We start from the raw sequence: 20,048 nt of genomic DNA, 5'->3' as shown, positions 1-20,048 counted from the left end.
AATTTATACCTCAAGAGGCTAACATTTGGTGGTGGTGATGAGTGCGTGCAGAAGTATTTCAAACACGCGCACCTTCTGTCAGCCTTTGTTTTATTTGGCCTCTCAGTTATAAAGCTAGGAAATCTGACTGATTACCCAGTGACCATGCTTTCCATTTGGATTAAATTCTCCAGCCACATGTGAATAAAGCATCGCTGGCTACAGCTGAAGCAGCTGAACGTTTTAGGAAAGCAATGTTAATATTCCTACTTTTCGGTACACATTGGAGCTTCATGTGGTTCGCAAAAAATAGGTATCTCTGCAATGAAAAGAGGTTTATTTTGTAATTCAAGGATGGGGTCCTTTAGTTATATTTTTGTGCCAAGGAACCTGGATAGGCCTTTCCATGGTTTTGTTCCTGGGGACAATCACAAAGAAGTTGACGTTGACGAGTACACCCCAGTGCCCCACCATGCCATGTTTTATCCGGTACTGTCTTTTTTTTGTCTTAGTTAGCCACCACCCACCTGCCCAGTTGTTTTACTGTGGTGGCTTCTTGTGATGCAGGCAGCTATGCTGCCAGTATTTCAAGCACCAGTAGGGCTACTGATCGTGGACAGGTTTCAGCAGAGCTTCCCAACTAAGACAAGGAAGAAAGGCCTGGTGATCTGCTTCTGAAAATTAGCCAGTGAAAACCTTATGGATCACAACAGAATATTGTCCAACTGGCTTGCTTTGGACACATCATCAGGAGGGATTGATGGCCGGAGGAGGACATCACGTTTGGTGACGTAGAGGGCCAATAAGGGCCAGGGAGGCCCTGGATGATTGTGGGGATGAGGCGGGACTGGGCAACATTTTGTTCTGCTCTATATAAGATCGCCATGAGTTGGAGTTGACTTGACAACAGCTACCCTATCATCCATCTGCCTGTCTACATATCTTAGACCGTCTTATGAATGGCTAGGGATTCGATTCAGGGATGTGCAAACAGGTTTGCTTTACACTGTAAAGCCAGGAGGAGGCAGTGCATGATAGCAGAAAGAGAGTCTTAGTCCAGGCATTGCCCCGGAATGTGGTCTGCAACTTTGGGCATCACTCAACCAATGTTCTCAGTCTTGCCTGCATATTAAGACCACCTGGCGTGTTTTTGAAATGCACCACAGGTGTCTAGGTGGGATCCAGTCATCAGTACTTTTCTAAAAAGCTTCAAGATGATTCTAAGCCAGTGGTTCTAAGTCAAAACCACTGACTTGAACTTTCTTGACCTCAAATCCCTCATCTTTACCTTAGAGCAACATTTCTCAAATTGGAGTGTGCACACAGATCTCCTACAGGCCTTTGTAAAATGTAGATGTCGATGTGGTCGGTCTGGGGTGGGGCCTGAAATGCTGCGTTGCTAACCAGTTCCTGGGCCGTGGGGAGTGAAGCTTGGCGCCACCTCCTCTGGCCCCTTCTAACTCTGCAGCAGGGCTTTTAAAATCACAGCACACATATCTCCAATTACTCAGAATTTTGACTGCCTGGCAGGAAAATCCTGCCCATCTTTTTTCCATTTTTTTAACCTGTAGTATTCTAATTTCTTTTTAAATCAAATTCTCAAAGGGTAGAAAAGGATTTTTTCTCGTTAAAGAATAAAAATAAAACTGGGGGGAATATCTTAATTTTGATAGTTAAGTATTTCCCATTTTAAAGTAATAAACCAGAAGAAAACACCATGCACTCCTTTAGCTATCCCCCCAACCTGACCCGTGGGTTCCAGCTGCTGCCTGGACTGCAGACTCTGCGAAATGTGAGAGGAGACCCAGCCAAGTACCCAGAGGCTCGGGCATCTGCCCATGTGTGTCCAGCTGCCCCTGCAGCTTTAGTCTGTGGCACATTAAGCTCTTGCCCTTTCTACAACGGGAAAAATGAAATGAAGAAGTGATAAAGGGAGTTCCAATTTAATTTTTCCAGAAGGACATAAAAATTGAAGGTACATAGAGTGATACAGAGAGGGCAGCTGAATTCACGAGGGAGCTTCTGGTTTTTCTTTCTTTTCCCATCATCTCCTCCCCAGCTACCTTTTGGATTTGTCCCAATTTTATGTGTGTGTTTAAACAATTAAAATGATGAAAATAAAGCTTAAACTCAAAGCAATAAGATACCATATTATAAAATATAATTACATACCTTAACCTATAATGAGACCTTTTAAATGTTATATACTACTCTAAAATATTATGCAATATTTTTTATATCCAAATAGACCCACTGCCATCAAGTTGATTCTGACTAATAGTGATCCTGTAGGATAGAGTAGAACTGCACCATAGAGTCTCCAAGGCTGTATATCTTTACAAAAGCAGGCTGCCACATCTTTCTCCGGTGGAGTGGCTGGTGGGTTGGAACCGCCGACCTTTCCGTTAGCAGCAGCGTGCTTAACCACTATGTCACTAGGGCTCCTCATATCACTTAATTTTTTCCCCCATCTATGTGCAAGGTAAAACATTAAATTTGGCTGCAGGGTTGGACATGAGGACTGTTGGTCTCTCTCCTAACCTTCTCTGCTTCCCAGCCCTCTTGCCTGAGACAGCCACAATGAAGAATTGCTGTTACTAGTTCCTTGCTGGTCACTCCCCCATTACGCCAAATAAAATGTTTGTAGAAGTTTCCTCCTTTATCTGTCGACTTCAGATTACCTAGAAACCCTCCATTTTGTAAGATGATTACTTAGCTAGCTCACTTCCAGCACACTTTAACTCCCATCCCAACTCCTCTATGAATTTTTTGTTATTTTTATTGTCAATCATAGGCTGGCCCTGGAAACCATTCTGAGATAGCTTACAAATGAGGTCCCTGAGACACTGTCCATAACTCGTGGAGGATTGTGGCGATAATTGTGAAGAATTATGACAGTTCCAGCTGAGCCTTGCTTTCTAGCCATTCCTGCCAAGGCTGCAGACATGTGAGTGAAGCTAAATGACCTCTGTTGATAACACATGGAACAGAAGAACCACCCAGCTGAGCACTACACAAATTTCTGACCCACAATATCATTAAAAATAATAAAATGGTTATTTAAACCATCAAATTTTGTTGTGAGACCACTGGAAGAGTATCTGGGAAAATCAGAGAAAGATCATATTTTTGAAAATATTCCAAGAGGCAGGATTCACACACACAGACACACACAAATTGTGGAAAACAATTTATCATCCTCAGTAGCATTTGATCACCCAGTCTCTGAAGTGGGAGCTGCTGCCATTGAAGAAGCAGAAGCTAAACTGAGAAAGCCACAGGATTAGACAAAACTGGACATGGATGAATGAGGAAGGATTACAGTTAAACCCCCATCAGAGACAGAACTGTACAGAGCTAATGATGTTGAAGACAAAGCCAAAAGTTCCCCTAGGGCAGAGACAAAGGGATACACTTGGTACAAGAGAGGAGAGGATATGTTAGACATGGAAGAAACATTTTCCTGAAGAAAAGACCCAAACAATGGGACTAGAGACAACAATTAAAGATATGCTAAAAGAAAAGTTTCCCTACCTAAAATAATACTGTCCAGATGATTGTGAAAGCTGACACATTCCAGGCAAAATCAAAAAGAACTTCTCGCAACTGGTAATATTCTGAAAAACAATTTTTGTTATGAGAATAATGGGGAAAAAAAAACACAATCAAAGATTAAAAGAAAAATAATAGATTATCACCCCCCACCTCCCTCTCCAAAAAAAACAATAAAAATAAGGCAGGTATCAGAAGTTTCCTCTCCAGCATTATATGGCAAAACAAAATGAAACTGACCACACAGAATTTTGAAGAAAATGTGGTGATTCAGTAATGATATACCCACCCAAGTGGCATACAATATGCCACTCATATTTGAAGACAAAAAGTCATTCTTTTATTTTCAAGGACTCAGAAAAATGATCTTCTATGTTCTTAATGTGTTCTCTAAGTAATTGTGACAGAAGAAAAAAAAATTAGAACTTCACAATAGTGTAAGTGAGCAGGTGACAAGCAGTGCAAACAATTTAAAAAGGTATGTCTAAACGGTTTTTGTAAATCTGAGAATAAGTTCAAAATAGAAGATAATGAATTTCAATCTAAATTAATCTACTAAAGATCAAGAGATTGTTGAAAATTAGGGAGAGATGTGGCAAGAGAGGAATAAGCATCGTCTTAAACGGGGAAACTCAAAGGTATTAATTTCAGTCTTGACTTTTATGTGTAGAGGAATAAGGTTAAAGAATACTTCTGAACAGTTCAAAGAAATCCACCTTCCCAACGCTGGAGAAGATAAACTGGAAGAAAACATCATTCAAGTAATCCAGGGAGACAAAACAAAGGAAATAGCCACAAAGCTTAAAAGAGAAAGCAGAAGCCAGAAGAACATAAGGAAAAAAATACAACAGTTGTAACAGTGAATGTCATGGTTTTAAACTACTCTGTTCCAAGATTCTATTTTTACACTAAATTCAAAATACAAGAGAAATAACAAAACAAAATGATACCAAAAGCTTAAAAATGAAACAGGTAGTTAAAAGTGCACCAGCAAAAGATTATGCCTGGCAAATCCAAACAACTACTGGTAAGAAGAAGCAATATTAGTATTCAATAAAGCAGAATTAAGTGGAGAAAGAAGAACATTAAAAGAAGCAACTTTATACTGACACGGTGTAAAATTTATGATGACAGTATAGAAGTCATGAACCTGTAGAATGACTCCTGCTTCAAAGCCCTTAGACCTTATACCCTGACTATGGAAGACAGCCAGGGTAGATCTTCTAACAGGCCCCAACGTGCCTTCATATCGTCCACTTCCGTGTCTGAGTAAAACTGTGCTCATAGGGTTTTCAGTGGCTGATTTTTTGGAAGTAGATCTCCAGGCCTTTCTTCTGAGGTGCCTCTGGGTGGACTCAAGCCTCCAACCTTTCAGTTAGCAGCCAAGCACATTAACTGTTTGCATCACCCAGGGACTCCATTTGCCTCTTTAACTTCCACATAATCTACTCCTGGCAGCCAAATTAAAATGGAGGTTGAAAGGGGTAACCCACAGCAAACTCAGGCCATGGTGCTGTTTTGTTTGGCCTTCATGGTGGTGTTTGTTTGATTTTAATTTGAACCAAAATTAGAAAAGTCAGGAATCCACATAAAAGCCCAGGTGTCTGGCATTCCTTGAGAAATCAGAGGATCTGGCCCCACAGAACCCATCCTCTCTCTTGCCAACAGCAGGATGGCACTGAGGTGAGGTCATGCTGTTTGAACAGCACACAGCCCTCCATTTGCCACTGTATCCTTGACACCAAGAACAAGTGTCCACCCTCATTCTTTGTTGTGTTTTCCCTATACACCTTCTCCTCATTTATCAACTATTTCATTATCTGACATTTTGCATTTACAGTAATAATAAAAAATCTACTATTCAACTATATTGTGCATTAACGATGTACGTCTGGCAGCAGCAAATGCCAAGGTATGAGGTGATAGGAACACTGGCTTTGATGGTTAAGATTATGTATCAACTTGGCTGGGCCATGATTCTCAGTGGTTTGGCAGTTATGTAATGATGTAACTTGGAGGTTATGTAATGATGTAATTTGGCAGTTATGTAATGATGTGATCTGATGTGCTCATCCTCCATTTTCACATAACACTGATTACTCATAACCTGGTCTTTGGAACCTAACTGTGTTAATAAGTGATGAGAGAGTGTACAGGGAAGTGTTCTCACCCTTGTGTGTATCAGAGTAGGAGAACAGAAGCTAGACTGGGAAGGCTCTGTGTTAAAAAGAAAGAGAGAGATGACATATTTCTTTAATAAAGTGAAGAATAATCAATGTGTTTCATAAATGAAAAGTAGTCCACTTCCCTCATTTTCTTTTCTGCCTAGCCCCTCTATGCACTTGAATCTCAACTCCTGATGTAATTGTTTCTGTTGCAGATTGTTTTCACCAAAAATGACCCCAACAGATCCAGTCCCAGGTGCTCTCCCGGAGCCATGCCCCTCCTACAGGAGAGGTGGGGGTCTAGGCTCCCTACCCTTGATCCTAGCCAGTCCTTTATGACAGCCTCCATGAACAGAAATATGGCAGACAAGGCACCGCTTGACTTCCAAGGCTAGCTTATGAAAGAACATAGGGCTCTCTATACTGCTTCTCTCTCTCTCTCGGGACACTTACCCATGGAACCCAGCCACCATATTGTGAGGAAGCCCAAGCCACATGGAGAGGTCACATGTGGGTGCTCTGGCTGACAACCCCAGCTAACATCCCAGCTGATGGCATCAATTACTAGACATGTGAGTGAAGACACCACTGGGTGATTCTAGCCCCCAGCCATCAAGTTGTCCCCAGCCTCTCAGTCATTCTTGCTGAGGCACCAGACATTGTGGAACCGAGACAAACTGTCCCCCACCTTGCCCTGACTGAATGACTGACCTACAGAATCTATAAACATAATAAATGGTCATTTTATACCACTGAATTTTGGGATAATATGTTATACAGCATTAGATAACCAGATCAACTGCTTCTGAGAACTTCACTAAGTGGTCATTTGGCTGGTTGTTTTTTTCTCAGTAAAGGATGATTGATTGTCTCTGGGGACAGAAAAACACACACCTATCTGGGCATTGCTTTGTTTACATTGTGCTGTTTGTTTCTTTATTTTACTGTGTCATAATTTCACCTATGATCACCAAAATGAGCTTTTCTCTGACATGTATTCAGGTCCCATGCCCTTCGGGGGCTGATATTAGTCAGCACCTGACCAACAGAGAGGTTCCCCACAGTGGTATGCGGCGGTACACTGACGTAGTGCCTTGCAATCATTTCACTCTCAACGATGAGGAAGACTGCTCTAAGGCCCTGGCTTGGATTAAAAACAACTCCATCACTATAGAAGGTAAGGATGTTGTTAACTGTGCATCTTTTCAGAATCGTATTTTATTTTTATAATGAGTCTCATTCTTCATCTAGTTCGAGTATATAATTAGTGCCTAATTAATTCCAACCAAATCATTCATCTGTCATGCTTTGTTTTCCAGATTAATTTACAACTTGTTGTCGTTTTTGGATACCCAGCATGTTTGCTGGGAAAAGAAAAAGGCTTGAGATAGTTTAATTATCTGTAATTATTTTATTACACAAAATGAATATCCGAAGAGCAAAGCATGGCTAAAATCATTAACTAATTAAAGAATAATTTAATAAGCACACATGTTTAGCAGTTATATGGAAAATATGTCTCCTTTTGTGAAGCTGAAAAGACCTAGGAAGAAAAAGAAAGGCCTGCATCAGAGGTGCTATTTTCTTCTTTCCCAATATTTCTGGTGTTGCCTGTACAGTCCTCCCCACAAATTTGATTACATGCCACTTTCTGAGTCAAAATGAGAAAGTAAAACATTTGTACAAAGACCTCTGCCATTCAGAAGTGTTTTCTCCAGCATCTTTCTAGTTATTGCTTGGATTCCGTTGAAATTGTTTGAATAAGAAAACAGCCAGAATGGGGCTTGCTACATATTTGTCTTTAATTGAAACCTGGAAGTCAAACCTTGAAGATGACCAACCTGGTGTCTTACGTACCACACAGGGAAGGCCAAGGACAGTAGAATTACACAGTTATATCAGAGCTGGGATTCTAACCCAGTTCTTCCATTCAGCTCAGGGATATACAAATTACTAAGTGTCCAGAAAGTAGGGATCAATGTGTAAAAGTAAATACATTAATTTTATTTTATGTATCTATTTAAATGTAAGTTAATTATATTAATATTATTAATATGTTAAAATCGAATTATTGTTCCAATTTTTGACAGAAGATGTAGGTATTAGGTAACTTTTTTTGTCAATTTACTACAATAAAACATTTCTAAAATATTAAACCATATCAAAAAATGAAAAATGGATATCAAAGGGCATTTAATACATTGCTGGCTTCAACTTGCTAATGCTTTATGGGTTATTTGCATCTGAGTTCATAAATGAGATTGGCCTGTAGTTTTCTTTGTCAGGTTTTTTTGAATCAAGGATGTGCTAGCTTCCCAAAGAGTTTTCAAAAGCTGTTCATATGTTTGGGGTATCTAAAATACTTTGTGTAAACTGAAGGTTGGGCAGGAGTCACTCATAAAACCAGCTGAATGTGGAACCTTTGGGCAGAAATGGGCTATATAGATATATACAGTGAACCCAGCTTTAAAACTGGTCATAAACATTTCCGTACTTGCCTCAGAATGTGGTATTTTCAGTTTGAAACTGAAGAAAATTAGAACAAGTCCACGAGAGCCAAAATATGAACTTGAGTATATCCCACATGAATTTAGAAACCATCTCAAGAATAGATTTGATGTGTTGAACACTAATGATTGAAGATGAGACGAGTTGTGGAATGACATCAGGGACATCATGCAGGAAGAAAGCAAGAGGTCATTAAAAAGACAGGACAGAAAAAAAAAAGACCTCAATGGATATCAGGAGAGACTCTGAAACTTGCTCTCGAACATCCATTAGGTAAAGCAGAAGGAAAAAATGATAAAGTAAAAGAGATGAACAGAAGATTTCAAAGGGCAGCTCAAGAAGACAGAGTATTATGATGACATGTGCAAAGACCTGGCGGTAGAAAACCAAAAGGGAAACCATGCTCAGCATCTCTCAAGCTGAAAGAACTGAAGAAAAAATTCAAACCTCAAGTTGCGATAGTGAAAGATTCTATGGGGAAAATATTAAATGATGCAGGAAGCATCAAAAGAAGGTGGAAGGAATACACAGAGTCACTATACCAAAAAGAATTGGTCAGTGTTCAACCATTTCGGGAGGTAACATATGATCAGGAACCGATGGTACTGAAGGAAGAAGTCCAAGGTGTACTGAAGGCAGTGGTGAAAAACAAGGCTTCAGGAATTGATGGAATACCAATTGAGATGTTTCAACAAGTGGATGCAGCACTGGACGTGCTCACTTGTCTATGCCAAGAAATTTGGAAGACAGCTACTTGGCCAACTGACTAGAAGAGATCCATATTTATGCCTGTTCCCAAGAAAAGTGATCCAACTGAATGCAGAAATTGTCGAACAATATCATTAATACTACATGCAAGAAAAATTTTGCTGAAGATCATTCAAAAGCAGCTGCAGCAGCATATCCACAGAGAACTGCCAGAAATTCAAGCCAGATTCGGAAGAGGATGTGGAACCAGGGATATCATTGCTGAGGTCAGGTGGATCTTGGCTGAAAGCAGAGAACACCAGAAAGTTGTTTACCTGTGTTTTATTGACTCTGCTACGGCATTCGACTGTGTGGATCATTACAAATTGTCGATCACATTGCGGAGAATGGGAACTCTGGAACACTTAATTGTGCTTGTGAGGAATCTGTACATGGATCAGGAGGCAGTCGTTCAAACAGAACAAGGGGATACTGCGTGGTTAAAGTCAGGAAATGTGTGCGTCAGGGTGGCATTCTTTCATCATACCTATTCAGTCTGTATGCTGAGCAAATAATCCGAGAAGCTGGACTGTGTGAAGAAGAACGGGACATCAGGATTGGAGGAAGACTCATTAACAACCTGCATTATGCTGATGACACAACCTTGCTTGCTGAGAGTGAAGAGGACTTGAAGCACTTACTAATAAAGATCAAAGACCCCAGCCTTCAGTATGGATTACACCTCAACATAAAGAAAACAAAAATCCTCGCAACTAGACCAGTAAGCAACATCATGATAAACAGAGAAAAGATTGAAGTTGTCAGGGATTTCATTTTACTTGGATCTATATAAAAAAATATGTATATTTTTTATAATCAACACCCATGGAAGCAGCAGTGAAGAAATCAAAAGACGCATTGCATTAGGCAAATCGGCTGCGATAGATCTCTTTAAAGTGTTAAAAAGCAAAGATGTCACCCTGAGGACTAAGGTTCACCGGACTCATTCCATGGTGTTTGCAATTGCCTCATATGCATGCAAAAGTTAGACGATGAATAAGGAAGACCAAAGGAGAACTGACGCCTTTGAATTGTCGTGTTGGCAAAGAATATTGAATGTACCATGGACTGCCAAAAGAACGAACAAACCTGTCTTGGACGAAGTACAAGCAGAATGCTCCTTAGAAGTAGAGATGGTGAGACTTCATCTCACATACTTTGGACATGTTATCAGGAGGGATCAATCCCTGGAGAAGGACATCATGCTTGGTAAAGTAAAGGGTCAAGCGAAAAAGAGGAAGACCCTCAACAAGAGGGATTGACGCAGTAGCTGGAACAGTGGGCTCAATCATAGCAACGATTGTGAGGATGGTGCAGGACCAAACAGTGTTTCATTCTATTGTGCACGGGACCAATACGAGTCAGAACTGACTAGACAGCACCTAACAATGTTTAAATCCGTGCCAACGCTACAGTCATTCTTCAATCACCGCCCAATGTCCTACCTACCCATTGCCCATTGCTGTCGAATCAATTCCGACTCATAGAGACCCATAGGACAGAGCAGAGCTACCCCATAGAGTTTCTAAGGAGCGCCTGGTAGATTCGAACTGCCAACCTTTTTGGTTAGCAGCTGTAGCACTTAACCACTATACCACTGGGGTTTCCAATGTCCTACCTAGACTTAGGGAATTCTCTAATCTAGGATTTGACAAACTTTTATCTGTAAAGGGCCAGATAGTAAATACTTCAGACCTTCGGGCCATATGATGTCTGTTGTGACTACTCAACTCTGCCACTGTAGCAAGCAAGCAACACATAAACAAACAGGTATGGCTGTGTTCCAATAAAACTTTAGTTATAAAAATAGGTGATGAACTGTAGTTTGTAGAACCCTGCTTTTATCCATAGAATTGTGACAAATCGTTTTCATTTTGTCAAGCCCAAAGCTCAAAATGTAACTTAAAGACTCATTGCCATCAAGTTGATTCTGATCCCTAGCAACACTGGAGGACAAAGTAGAACTGTCCTGTAGGGTTTCCAAGGCTGTAATCTTTATGGAAGCAAACTGCCACATCTTTCTCCCGCAGAGTTGCTGGTGGGCTCGAACCACCGACCTTTCAGTTAGCAGCTAAGCGCTAAGCTCCCTGGAAGCATGAAAGCCTCTGGTTCCATACAAAACACACAGTTTGTCTTAAGAGTGTGCCAAGCCATGTTAGAGAGCAGCATCTTAATGCTGATCTGTTGGCTATCTTGGGTGTTAGGACTGAGGAGCATTTTGACCAAGAAAAGGGCCTTTGAAGATGGCAATGCAAGTTCTTAAGGTTGAATATTGATGACAGGGAATGTAGAATCCCAATGCATGAAGCATGGTAGTCTCCTCAGGGTGTGTTCTTTTTCATCCTCTTGGTTTTCAGACGTGGGAGAGCATCAGTGCTATCTGGCTGACTTGACTAGCTCTCACAGATGATCACGCTCTGATGCCCATTTAAAGGGATATGCCTTCTTGAGATTTAAGGAAGACTCCCATAAGCCATGGCATACAAGCCCTTCTGGTGCCTGCTTTTGTCCACTGAGCAGCCAGGATAAGAAGGATGAAAGAATTAGTGTCTTAAGTATGGGACCCAGTGCTCAATGATACTCTCCAGGGTACCTCGGAGCATCTATGCCCTCACACTCAGGCCACTGGGGCAGGGCTCAAGAGCCATCTGCCAAGCCCCTGTGGCCAGGTTAATTTCCCTCTCTGTGGTGGCCCTTTCCAAATGACTTCTCATGCAAGAAAAGTTAGGAAGAAAAACGCTAACCTCCTGTCTTAGGGAACTGCTTTCTCCCTGTAGCTTTTCTATACTTAGAGTCGTATTCTGACATGAATTTAATTAGTCTCACTCAGATCTTATTCTTGCCATGATTTTCTCGTCCTTTTCTCCATATCTCTGGTCCTTCCTCCCCTCTCCAGCCCCTCAACGCAGAGTCACTGGATCACAGTCCACATATCCCAGAGGATACTCGCCTCACCAGGCTGTAGAAAGCCGTTCCATACCCAAAAGCCAAGAAACAACAACAGACAGCATTATTACCTCCAGGGACTTTCAGGGGAAGGCAGCACAAGCAGAGCCTGCCAGGGCCCTCCCAGACACTTCCTGAGCTGCCCTGGCAGCTGCCAATGTAGAACAGGGAACGGGGTTCACGTGGAAACTCACAGTCTTACACAACTACTTGGGTCACATCTGTGACCTCTGTCTTAACTGAGTCTTTGGGTGAGATACTTGAGTTTCCTTACTGTGCTTTCAAGATCCTTTCTAACAGTGAAAAATTTAGCCACCTTTCCAGAACTGCATTTTCGGAAAGAAAATGGTTGTTGCAATGTAGTTTCTGAGACATCTAGGGTACCATACTTTGTTAAACCCCAGGCCACTTCCTTGAGAATGACAGCTTTGACTTATCTCCATGTCACTTGTGTCCAGCACAGTGCCTGGTATTTAGTAGATGCTCAGTGAACACTTTTGTGAATGTAAATGAAAACAGTTCAGAATGTAACTCCCACCCCTCCCCGACAGAGAGTCTTTTCAAAACTTTTTGTGTTCAACCTAACTGGGCAGTTGATGGCCAGTTGAGATGAAGACAGGAAGACCCGTGAGTGAAATTGATAGCATTTTTTTAAAAGTTCCTTTGCATTTATGAGAGTATTAACATACTGGCTGAATAGTAATAACATACTGAGGCCTTCATTGTGAATAGTGAATAGCAGACATTTATTGAGGCAGTCAGCCCAGGTTCTAAAGTCAGACGCCTGGGTTAAAACCCTCGATCTGCCCTTTCCCTGGGCAAGTTTCTGGACCCCTCTGTGCCTCAGAGTTGGGTAATGTCTTCCTCATGTGGGTTGCTATGAGGATTAAATGAGATCTCACATGTCATACTCAGGAGAATGCCTAAGATAGTAAGTGCTCAGTAAGCATTGGCTGTTAGCAGCAGCAGTATCACTGCTACTGGAAACCCTGGTGGCGCAGTGGTTAAGAGCTATAGCTGCTAATGAAAAGGTTGGCAGTTAAATCCACCAGGCACTCCTTGGAAACTCTATGGGGCAGTTCTACTCTGTCCAATGGAGTTGCTATGAGTCGGAATTGACTTGATGGCAACGGGTTTTATCACTCTTACTACACACGAGGCATTGTGGTGCACCCTGAACATCCCCAGAGTGGGTCAGCCCTGTCATCGCTGTGGATAAAAGTCTCTATACAAAAGATGGGGAACCGTGTAGACCAGGAGACACACACTGTAGGCTCAGTGAAAAGCCTATGGGCTGTGAAGTTTGGAAAAGGCTCTCCTGGAAAGGAGGGTTTGAGCTCAGCTTTAAAGAAGGTCAGGGCAAACAAAAGGACAGAAACTGGGAACATTGGAGTGTGTGCAAAGGACAGTGGGCCAACAACTTCAGCTGGGCAAAGGGTTTATGAAGGGTAGCTGTGAGAGAGGAAGGTGGAGGAGCAGGTGGGTGACACTGAGGAGGACCTCAAGTGTCAAGCCAAGTCCAGAGTCCAGCTGGCTACTGAACATGGGGAAGCAGTGAAGGTAGATTGTCAGGGTGGTGAGTGCACAAACCACACTCCAGGAAGGGGACCCTTCCATCTACAGTATTGACTCCAGCAGAGAGATGCAACTGAGCAAGAAAGAATGGGAGGAAGAATGGGCAGGAGAGGACGCAGTAGCCAGTGAGAGTGGGGCCGCCTGGGCGCAGGTGACACTCCATCCTGGTGGTCCCGCTGGCACAGCCACCGCTAGCTTATTTCCAGGTCAGCTGTGGGATTTGGTATTTGACACCAGAAACGAGAAGTCTGGTAAGTCGTGAAAACCAAGGAGCAGGGCCGCGTTCTGCCCTTGGGAAAGGTGGGCTGGGCTGTCCGTTGCCACTGCACGACCTTCCGCCCTTCCTTCGTCTTCACATCACCTTAGTAACTCCAGAAGGAACATGGACATCCTGCAAAGCAGTTTCCTTCTGCGTCCTCGGTGCTGTTCCCTTTCTAAGTAGTTGGCGTTGAGGCTGTGCAAGAGGGTCGTTGAGGACAGTGCCCTTCTTCCCAAAGTCTGGGGAAAGTCTCAGTGTCCTTCATTGGCTCTGATGGGGTTGCACATCCCCCACACCCTCAACCACAGCCTGAATCCTGGGAGACGCTATGCTGCCGTGGGCCGGGCCCGGGGCCCAGGTCTGGCTGGCTTTACAGGACCACCTGGAGGTGAGGTGGTTGTGGTTGTGTGCCGTGGGGTCGACTCCAACTCGTAGTGACCCCGTGTGAAAGAGTTCATCTGCCCCATAGGGTTTCCTAGGCTATGATCTTTACGGGAACAGATCGCCAGGTGTTTCTTCTATGGAGCTGCTGGGTGAGTTTGAACCACTGACATTACGGTTAGTAGGCCTGGGCCTAACGGTTGCACCACCAAGGCTCCATGGACATGAGTGTGGTGGTGGAGGGGGGGGGGCTTGTTCCCTGAGGACAGTCAGGAATTGTTCTAGAAGGACAAGTGGATGCTGGGTAACAGAGACCAGGAGGAGGCTGCCTCTCCTCTGAATTTCTACCCACAGGTGCCACTGCAACGTGTAAGGCCCGCCACAGTCACTGTTTTCTCATACCTTTCTCTGCTTTCGAGGGAGGAAACAGGCCTTTTGTGGTGGAATCAGGTGGTAAAATTGTTTCCGTTTCGAATGGGTTTGTGGATAGAAGTCACCTAAATGGTTAGACCTGCTTGGCGCGGAGAACAGCTGTCGTCAGGGGCTCAGACCTGCTTTCAACTGGGGACAAAACTTGAGCGTTCGGCTGGGGGCTCTGACGGACCCGCAGCGGAATACATTCTAACTGTTCAAGGCATTAATTGAAACTAATTGAAATTCATTTGATATTACCTCTGTACTTTCCATGAAAATGAAAAGTAGGATGGAAGTAAAGTAAAAAATAAAACTGCCTTAATGGCCTGAAATGGATCAATTATTTTCGTCTTCAGCTAAATACGGTTATTAAAAGCATCTTCATAGCGAAAGTATAACATTAACATTCCAGTGCATGGATCACCCAACAAAGCCTTTGTTTTGTTATAGCTAATATTTTCTTCCCTTTTTACCAGCAGAGTGAAATGAAACAGGCCAGGCTTGAATCCTAGCAGTCTTAGGCTTTGACTTATAACAAACAAAACCAGCATTCTCTGGTCTCCATGTGGGCATGATATGCTTTGAAGAGAGGGTTTCTTTCATAATTTATTAACGTTCTGTCTATTTAGAAAATTCTTTTCTTGTCAGGTTATTCATGGAACATATTTATCCAAATAAAAGACCAGTTGGAGTGTATTTTTTAGCAACATGTTACATATCTATAGGCCAACTGTAGCCTAGCGACATGAGCGCTGGTTCAGAAACAGACCCACCGGGACTTTGTCCCATGGAGCTACCCACTCTGTGTCCTGGAGCTCAGTGCATACCCTCTCTGTGCTTAGCTTCCAGAAGGTAAGATAACACCTATCTTACGGGCCTGTTCCATGGATGTCTGGACATGTGACACGTGACATATAACCACTGGATGTCTCTTTTCAAAGAAACATAATTCTCCATTAAAGTACAATGGAATAGAAACAATTTACACGGAGACAATGAAAAATACAGAATATGCAGAGTGTAGTATCTAACTCTTGTTTTCTTTGGCCTTAAATATGTAATGACTATCCAGGAAAAATCATGTTATTTTCTGTGTGTATAATTTCTGAATTTATTTCTTATATTCTTGAGATCTGACTTGGGAGCCAGAAGACCAGATCAGAAAATCCTTGCCTTGTCTTCCTTTTGCGTCATGTTTTCTTTGTGGAGGACCCTTCTTCATCTTCACAGTACTGAGCACGAGGCGTACTTTCAGGTCCTTAAAATTAAAGTGCTCGGTTCAACAGAATAAAGTGCCTTTTTAGCACCCACTGCAAATAATCTTTATAAGATTGTTCCAAGATGTAGCCCCATCTGTCTTTGATGGTCACTGTCAAAGTTGCAAAACAACGAGTGTGAGTATGGCAAAGGACAAGGTAGAGTTTTGTTTTGTAGCACGTAGGGTCACTGTGAGTCGGAACCAACTCGACAACACCTAACGACATCAAGGCTGTGAGTGTGTTCATTTACATTTTCAACAAGTCTGTATGAAAAAGCAGAAAGATCACCTTTATATTTACAGCAGACTTTAAAATGGCAACCCTTAATGCATTTTTAGCCTGAAGTGTGGAATTGATCATTCCCTAGATATTGATTTGAATTATCATTTTCCCCTCATCCTCTCCACCCAGGCTGTCCACACTGAAGTTTCTCTTTCCTCTAGGAAGCAGCCTTGCACATTTTTTCAAAGACTACTGGTGGCACAGTGATTAAAAGTTCATCTGCTAATTAAAAGGTGGCAGTTGGAATCCACCAGCCGCTCCTTGCAAACCCTATGGGGCAGTTCTACTCTGTCCTATAGGATCCCTATAAGTCAGGATCGACACGACAGCAACAGGTTTAGGTTTTTTGGCTGCAGTTCAGAAGTGAGATAATGACGTAGTACTCCTTCTTGTCACCTTAAATTTCACAGGGTGGACTTTTTAATGGTGCTGTCTCCGGACACTGCTTCACATTTCAGATCTGTAATCTTAGTAAAGAATAATTTATTCCCTGAAAGGAGCTACAGGATTGATGTTCTATGAAAACTGCTGGCTATATTCCATTATTCTTTATCAAAAGGTCAATTGTCATTTGCCATTTCAAATCAGGGCAGTCCACCGTTTTACCTCTGCCAGCTGTTAGGTAAAGTGCAAACACTGGTAGTTTCTTACTGGTTTAGTAAGCTGAGCTAGAAAGAAGACATTGACCAGATCTTTTATCACAAAACTGATATCCCTGGAAAATCCTCACCTTCCCCGCCCTAACTCTTCCATATATGGATGCTGTTGTTCTTGTGAGGTGCTGTCGAGTTGATTCTGACTCATAGCAACCCCATGTGACAGAGTAGACCTGCCCCATAGGGTCTCCTAGGCTGTAATCTTTACAGGAGCAGATCGCCAGGTCTTTTCTTCCGTGGAGCTGCTGGCGGGTTTGAACCACTGACCTTTCGGTTAGTAGCTGAGAGCTTAACCGTTCCACCACCAGGGCTCCCACAGAAACTTCGAAAGAATGTTTGATACCTGATTATGTGAAGGAAGTCCTTACGGTGTGTTTGTCGTTCTTGTTAGTTGTCGAGCTGATTCTGAGTCATGGTAATCCCAAATAAAACAAAATGAAATGTTTGCCCGGTCCCATACCATCTTCATGATCATTGCTATGCTTGATTGAATCCATTGCTGTGGCCACGGTGTATTTTGAGTGCCTTCCAGCCTAGGAGGCTCATCTTCCAGCACTGTATCCAACAATATTCTGTTGTAATATGTAGAGTTTTTATTACTTGATTTTCAGAAATAGATTGCCAGGCCTTTCTTCCTAGTCGATCTTGGTTTGGAAGCTCTACTGAAACCTGTTCACCATGGGCGACCCTGCTGGTATATGAAATGCCAGTGGCATACCTTCCAGCATCATAGTTATAAAGCATCAAAGTGGGTAAATACATCGATTAAATCCATCTTTAACTAAATGATGTTTGCTGGCTTATTAAAAGCATGCTAAAGATGAACATATGACGCGAGTCGCATATAACCTGGGGGCTCCTCACCCGTCTGTAAGCCATCAGGCCATCCTGCACCAATGGCACCCACCTACCCTACTGTGCACACCCTGGCTGGCACAGAGTTGTCATATCCAACACCCCCCTTAAGCAAAGCCAGTGCGGCGTCTCCATTTTCACTGTTATTCACTTACCACACAGTAAACGCACCCCCAGCAGCCACTTTCTCTCACCTCCCTTTAAACTCTTTCTTCTGTCTAATTCTGACCCAGGGATCAAGGAAAACCTATTTCTCTGACTCCCTGCCCTTCTATCTCTCTGTTCCTCTTTTTTCTCTCTCCATTTCCTTCCCTATCGTCCCTCCGTGACTCAGCCAAAATTTGACCTAATCATAGCAACATGATAGGTATACAACTGCTAACCACCATATAGAAAACAGGAATGCAACATCATGTGAACTCAAATTTACATCAGTGAATAAGCCTCTCAGACTCATAAAAACTCCCAAAAGTTCCCTTCAGCGGGTTCACAAATGTGTCCTTCTTCCTACTTGACTTCTTCCTTTCCTTAAATAGGACATTAAAGAAGCAATTTCTCATTTACTTCAGCTTCCATACCAGCGATATGGCAGGAAAACTGTTTTATACTGTGTGTTGTACATACTGAGAATTTGGTGACATTTCAGGTTGTGTAGGATTTTGTGAGCTAGACTAGAGCCCTAATAACCAGAAACATAGTTTAGGGAAACTTGTTTTTGTCTCACAGATCTCAGGTGTACGCCCATCTCGTGGTTGGATATTTCCTGTAGTTGCCCACTCCACAGTTAATGTCAAGTAGGAAAACGTGGCCGTAGGGAGGTCATTCTGTGGTAAACACTTAGAGAGCGTAAAGGTATGACCCAGTTACCAAGGAAAAGGGCTTAGTGTCTGCAATCTGATAAGCCTCAAACGTTCTTCCAGGTATCCAGTTGGTAAACACATTCTCGTACCTACTGTAGACTAGGCACTGTGTCAGGCTCCAGGGAGATCCCGGTGGAAAGGGCGAGTCTGGAGCTTACAGCCCAAAGAAGTCACTTCACAGACAAACCTGGGGGTTAGGGCAGGTAGACCCTGCATAGGGCCCATGGTGGGACCTCATCAGGTGGGAGGCGGGACCACCTTCTGGGGCCAGGCATGACTGCAGAGCAGGCAGTCATGAGGCGCTGACATGAGGGTTTAAAAGCACTCGTTTCAACGCATCCATGGGAACAAAATTACTCTGATAAATGTAACTTATCACATCTTCAGGCCTAGGTTCCTTTGTCCCCAAATGAATAATCAAAATCTTTGTAGTTGTTGTCAGGTGCCGTGGAGTCGGTTCCAACTCATAGCGGCCCTATACACAACAGAATGAAACACTGCCCGGTCCTGCACCATCCTTACAATTGTTTTTATGCTTGAGCTCATTGTTGCAGCCACTGTGTCAATCCACCTTGTTGAGGGTATTCCCCTTTTCCACTGACCCTGTACTCTGCCAAGCATGATGTCCTTCTCCGGAAGCTGATCCCTCCTGACAACATGTCCAAAGTATGTAAGACGCAGACTCGCCATCCTTGCTTCTAAGGAGCATTCTGGTTGTACTTCTTCTAAGGTAGATTTGTTCGTTCTTTTGGCAGTCCATGCTATATTCAATATTCTTCACCAACACCACAATTCAAAGGCGTCAATTCTTCTTCCATCTTCCTTATTCGTTGTCCAGCTTTCACATGCATATGATGCAATTGAAAATACCGTGGCTTGGGTCAGGCGCACCTTAGTCTTCAGGGTGACATCTTTGCTCTTCGACACTTTAAAGAAGTCCTTTGCAGCAGATTTACCCAAAGCAATCAGTCTTTTAATTTCTCGACTGCTGCTTCCATGGCTGTTGACTGTGGATCCAAGTAAAATGAAACCCTTGACAACTTCGGTCTTTTCGCTGTTTATCACGATGTTGCTCATTGGTCCAGTTGTGAGGATTTTTGTTTTCTTTATGTTGAGGTGCAATCCATACTGAAGGCTGTGGTCTTTGATCTTCATCAGTAAGTGCTTCAAGTCCTTTTCACTTTCAGCAAGCAAGGTTGTGTCATCTGCGTAACACAGGTTGTTACTGAGTCTTCCTCCAATCCTGATGCCACTTTCTTCTTCATATAGTCCAGCTTCTCGGATTATTTGCTCAGCATACAGATTGAATAGGCATGGTGAAAGGATACAACCCTGGCACACACCTTTCCTGACTTTAAAGCAATCAGTATCCCCTTGTTCTGTCCTCCCCCGTCTCGTAACCACAAAAGAATGTTTTCTTCTCAGTTTAAACTATTTCTTGAGTTCTTACGATAGTGGTCTTATACAATATTTGTCCTTTTGCAACTGACTAATTTCACTCAGCATAATGCCTTCCATGTTCCTCCATGTTATGAAATGTTTCACAGATTCCTCACTGTTCTTTATCAATGCGTAGTATTCCGTTATGTGAATATACCATAATTTATTTA

At 42.7% G+C, this 20,048-nt stretch overlaps 1 protein-coding gene across 1 annotated transcript in view; it reads left to right on the top strand.

Moving 5' to 3' along the window:
* CFAP61 (cilia and flagella associated protein 61) overlaps positions 1-20,048 on the top strand; it is a 405,193-nt gene that overhangs the window by 237,165 nt on the left and 147,980 nt on the right. The window contains exon 19 of the mRNA XM_064276462.1: positions 6,699-6,873. Within this exon, the coding sequence (XP_064132532.1) occupies positions 6,699-6,873 (175 nt within the window). The remainder of the gene's footprint in view (positions 1-6,698; positions 6,874-20,048) is intronic.

This window comes from Loxodonta africana, chromosome 24, assembly GCF_030014295.1.
Source record: "Loxodonta africana isolate mLoxAfr1 chromosome 24, mLoxAfr1.hap2, whole genome shotgun sequence".
In the NCBI taxonomy this organism is placed as follows: domain Eukaryota; kingdom Metazoa; phylum Chordata; class Mammalia; order Proboscidea; family Elephantidae; genus Loxodonta; species Loxodonta africana.
Note: the sequence above shows the minus strand (reverse complement) of the source record. Positions and strands in the feature narration are given on the sequence as shown.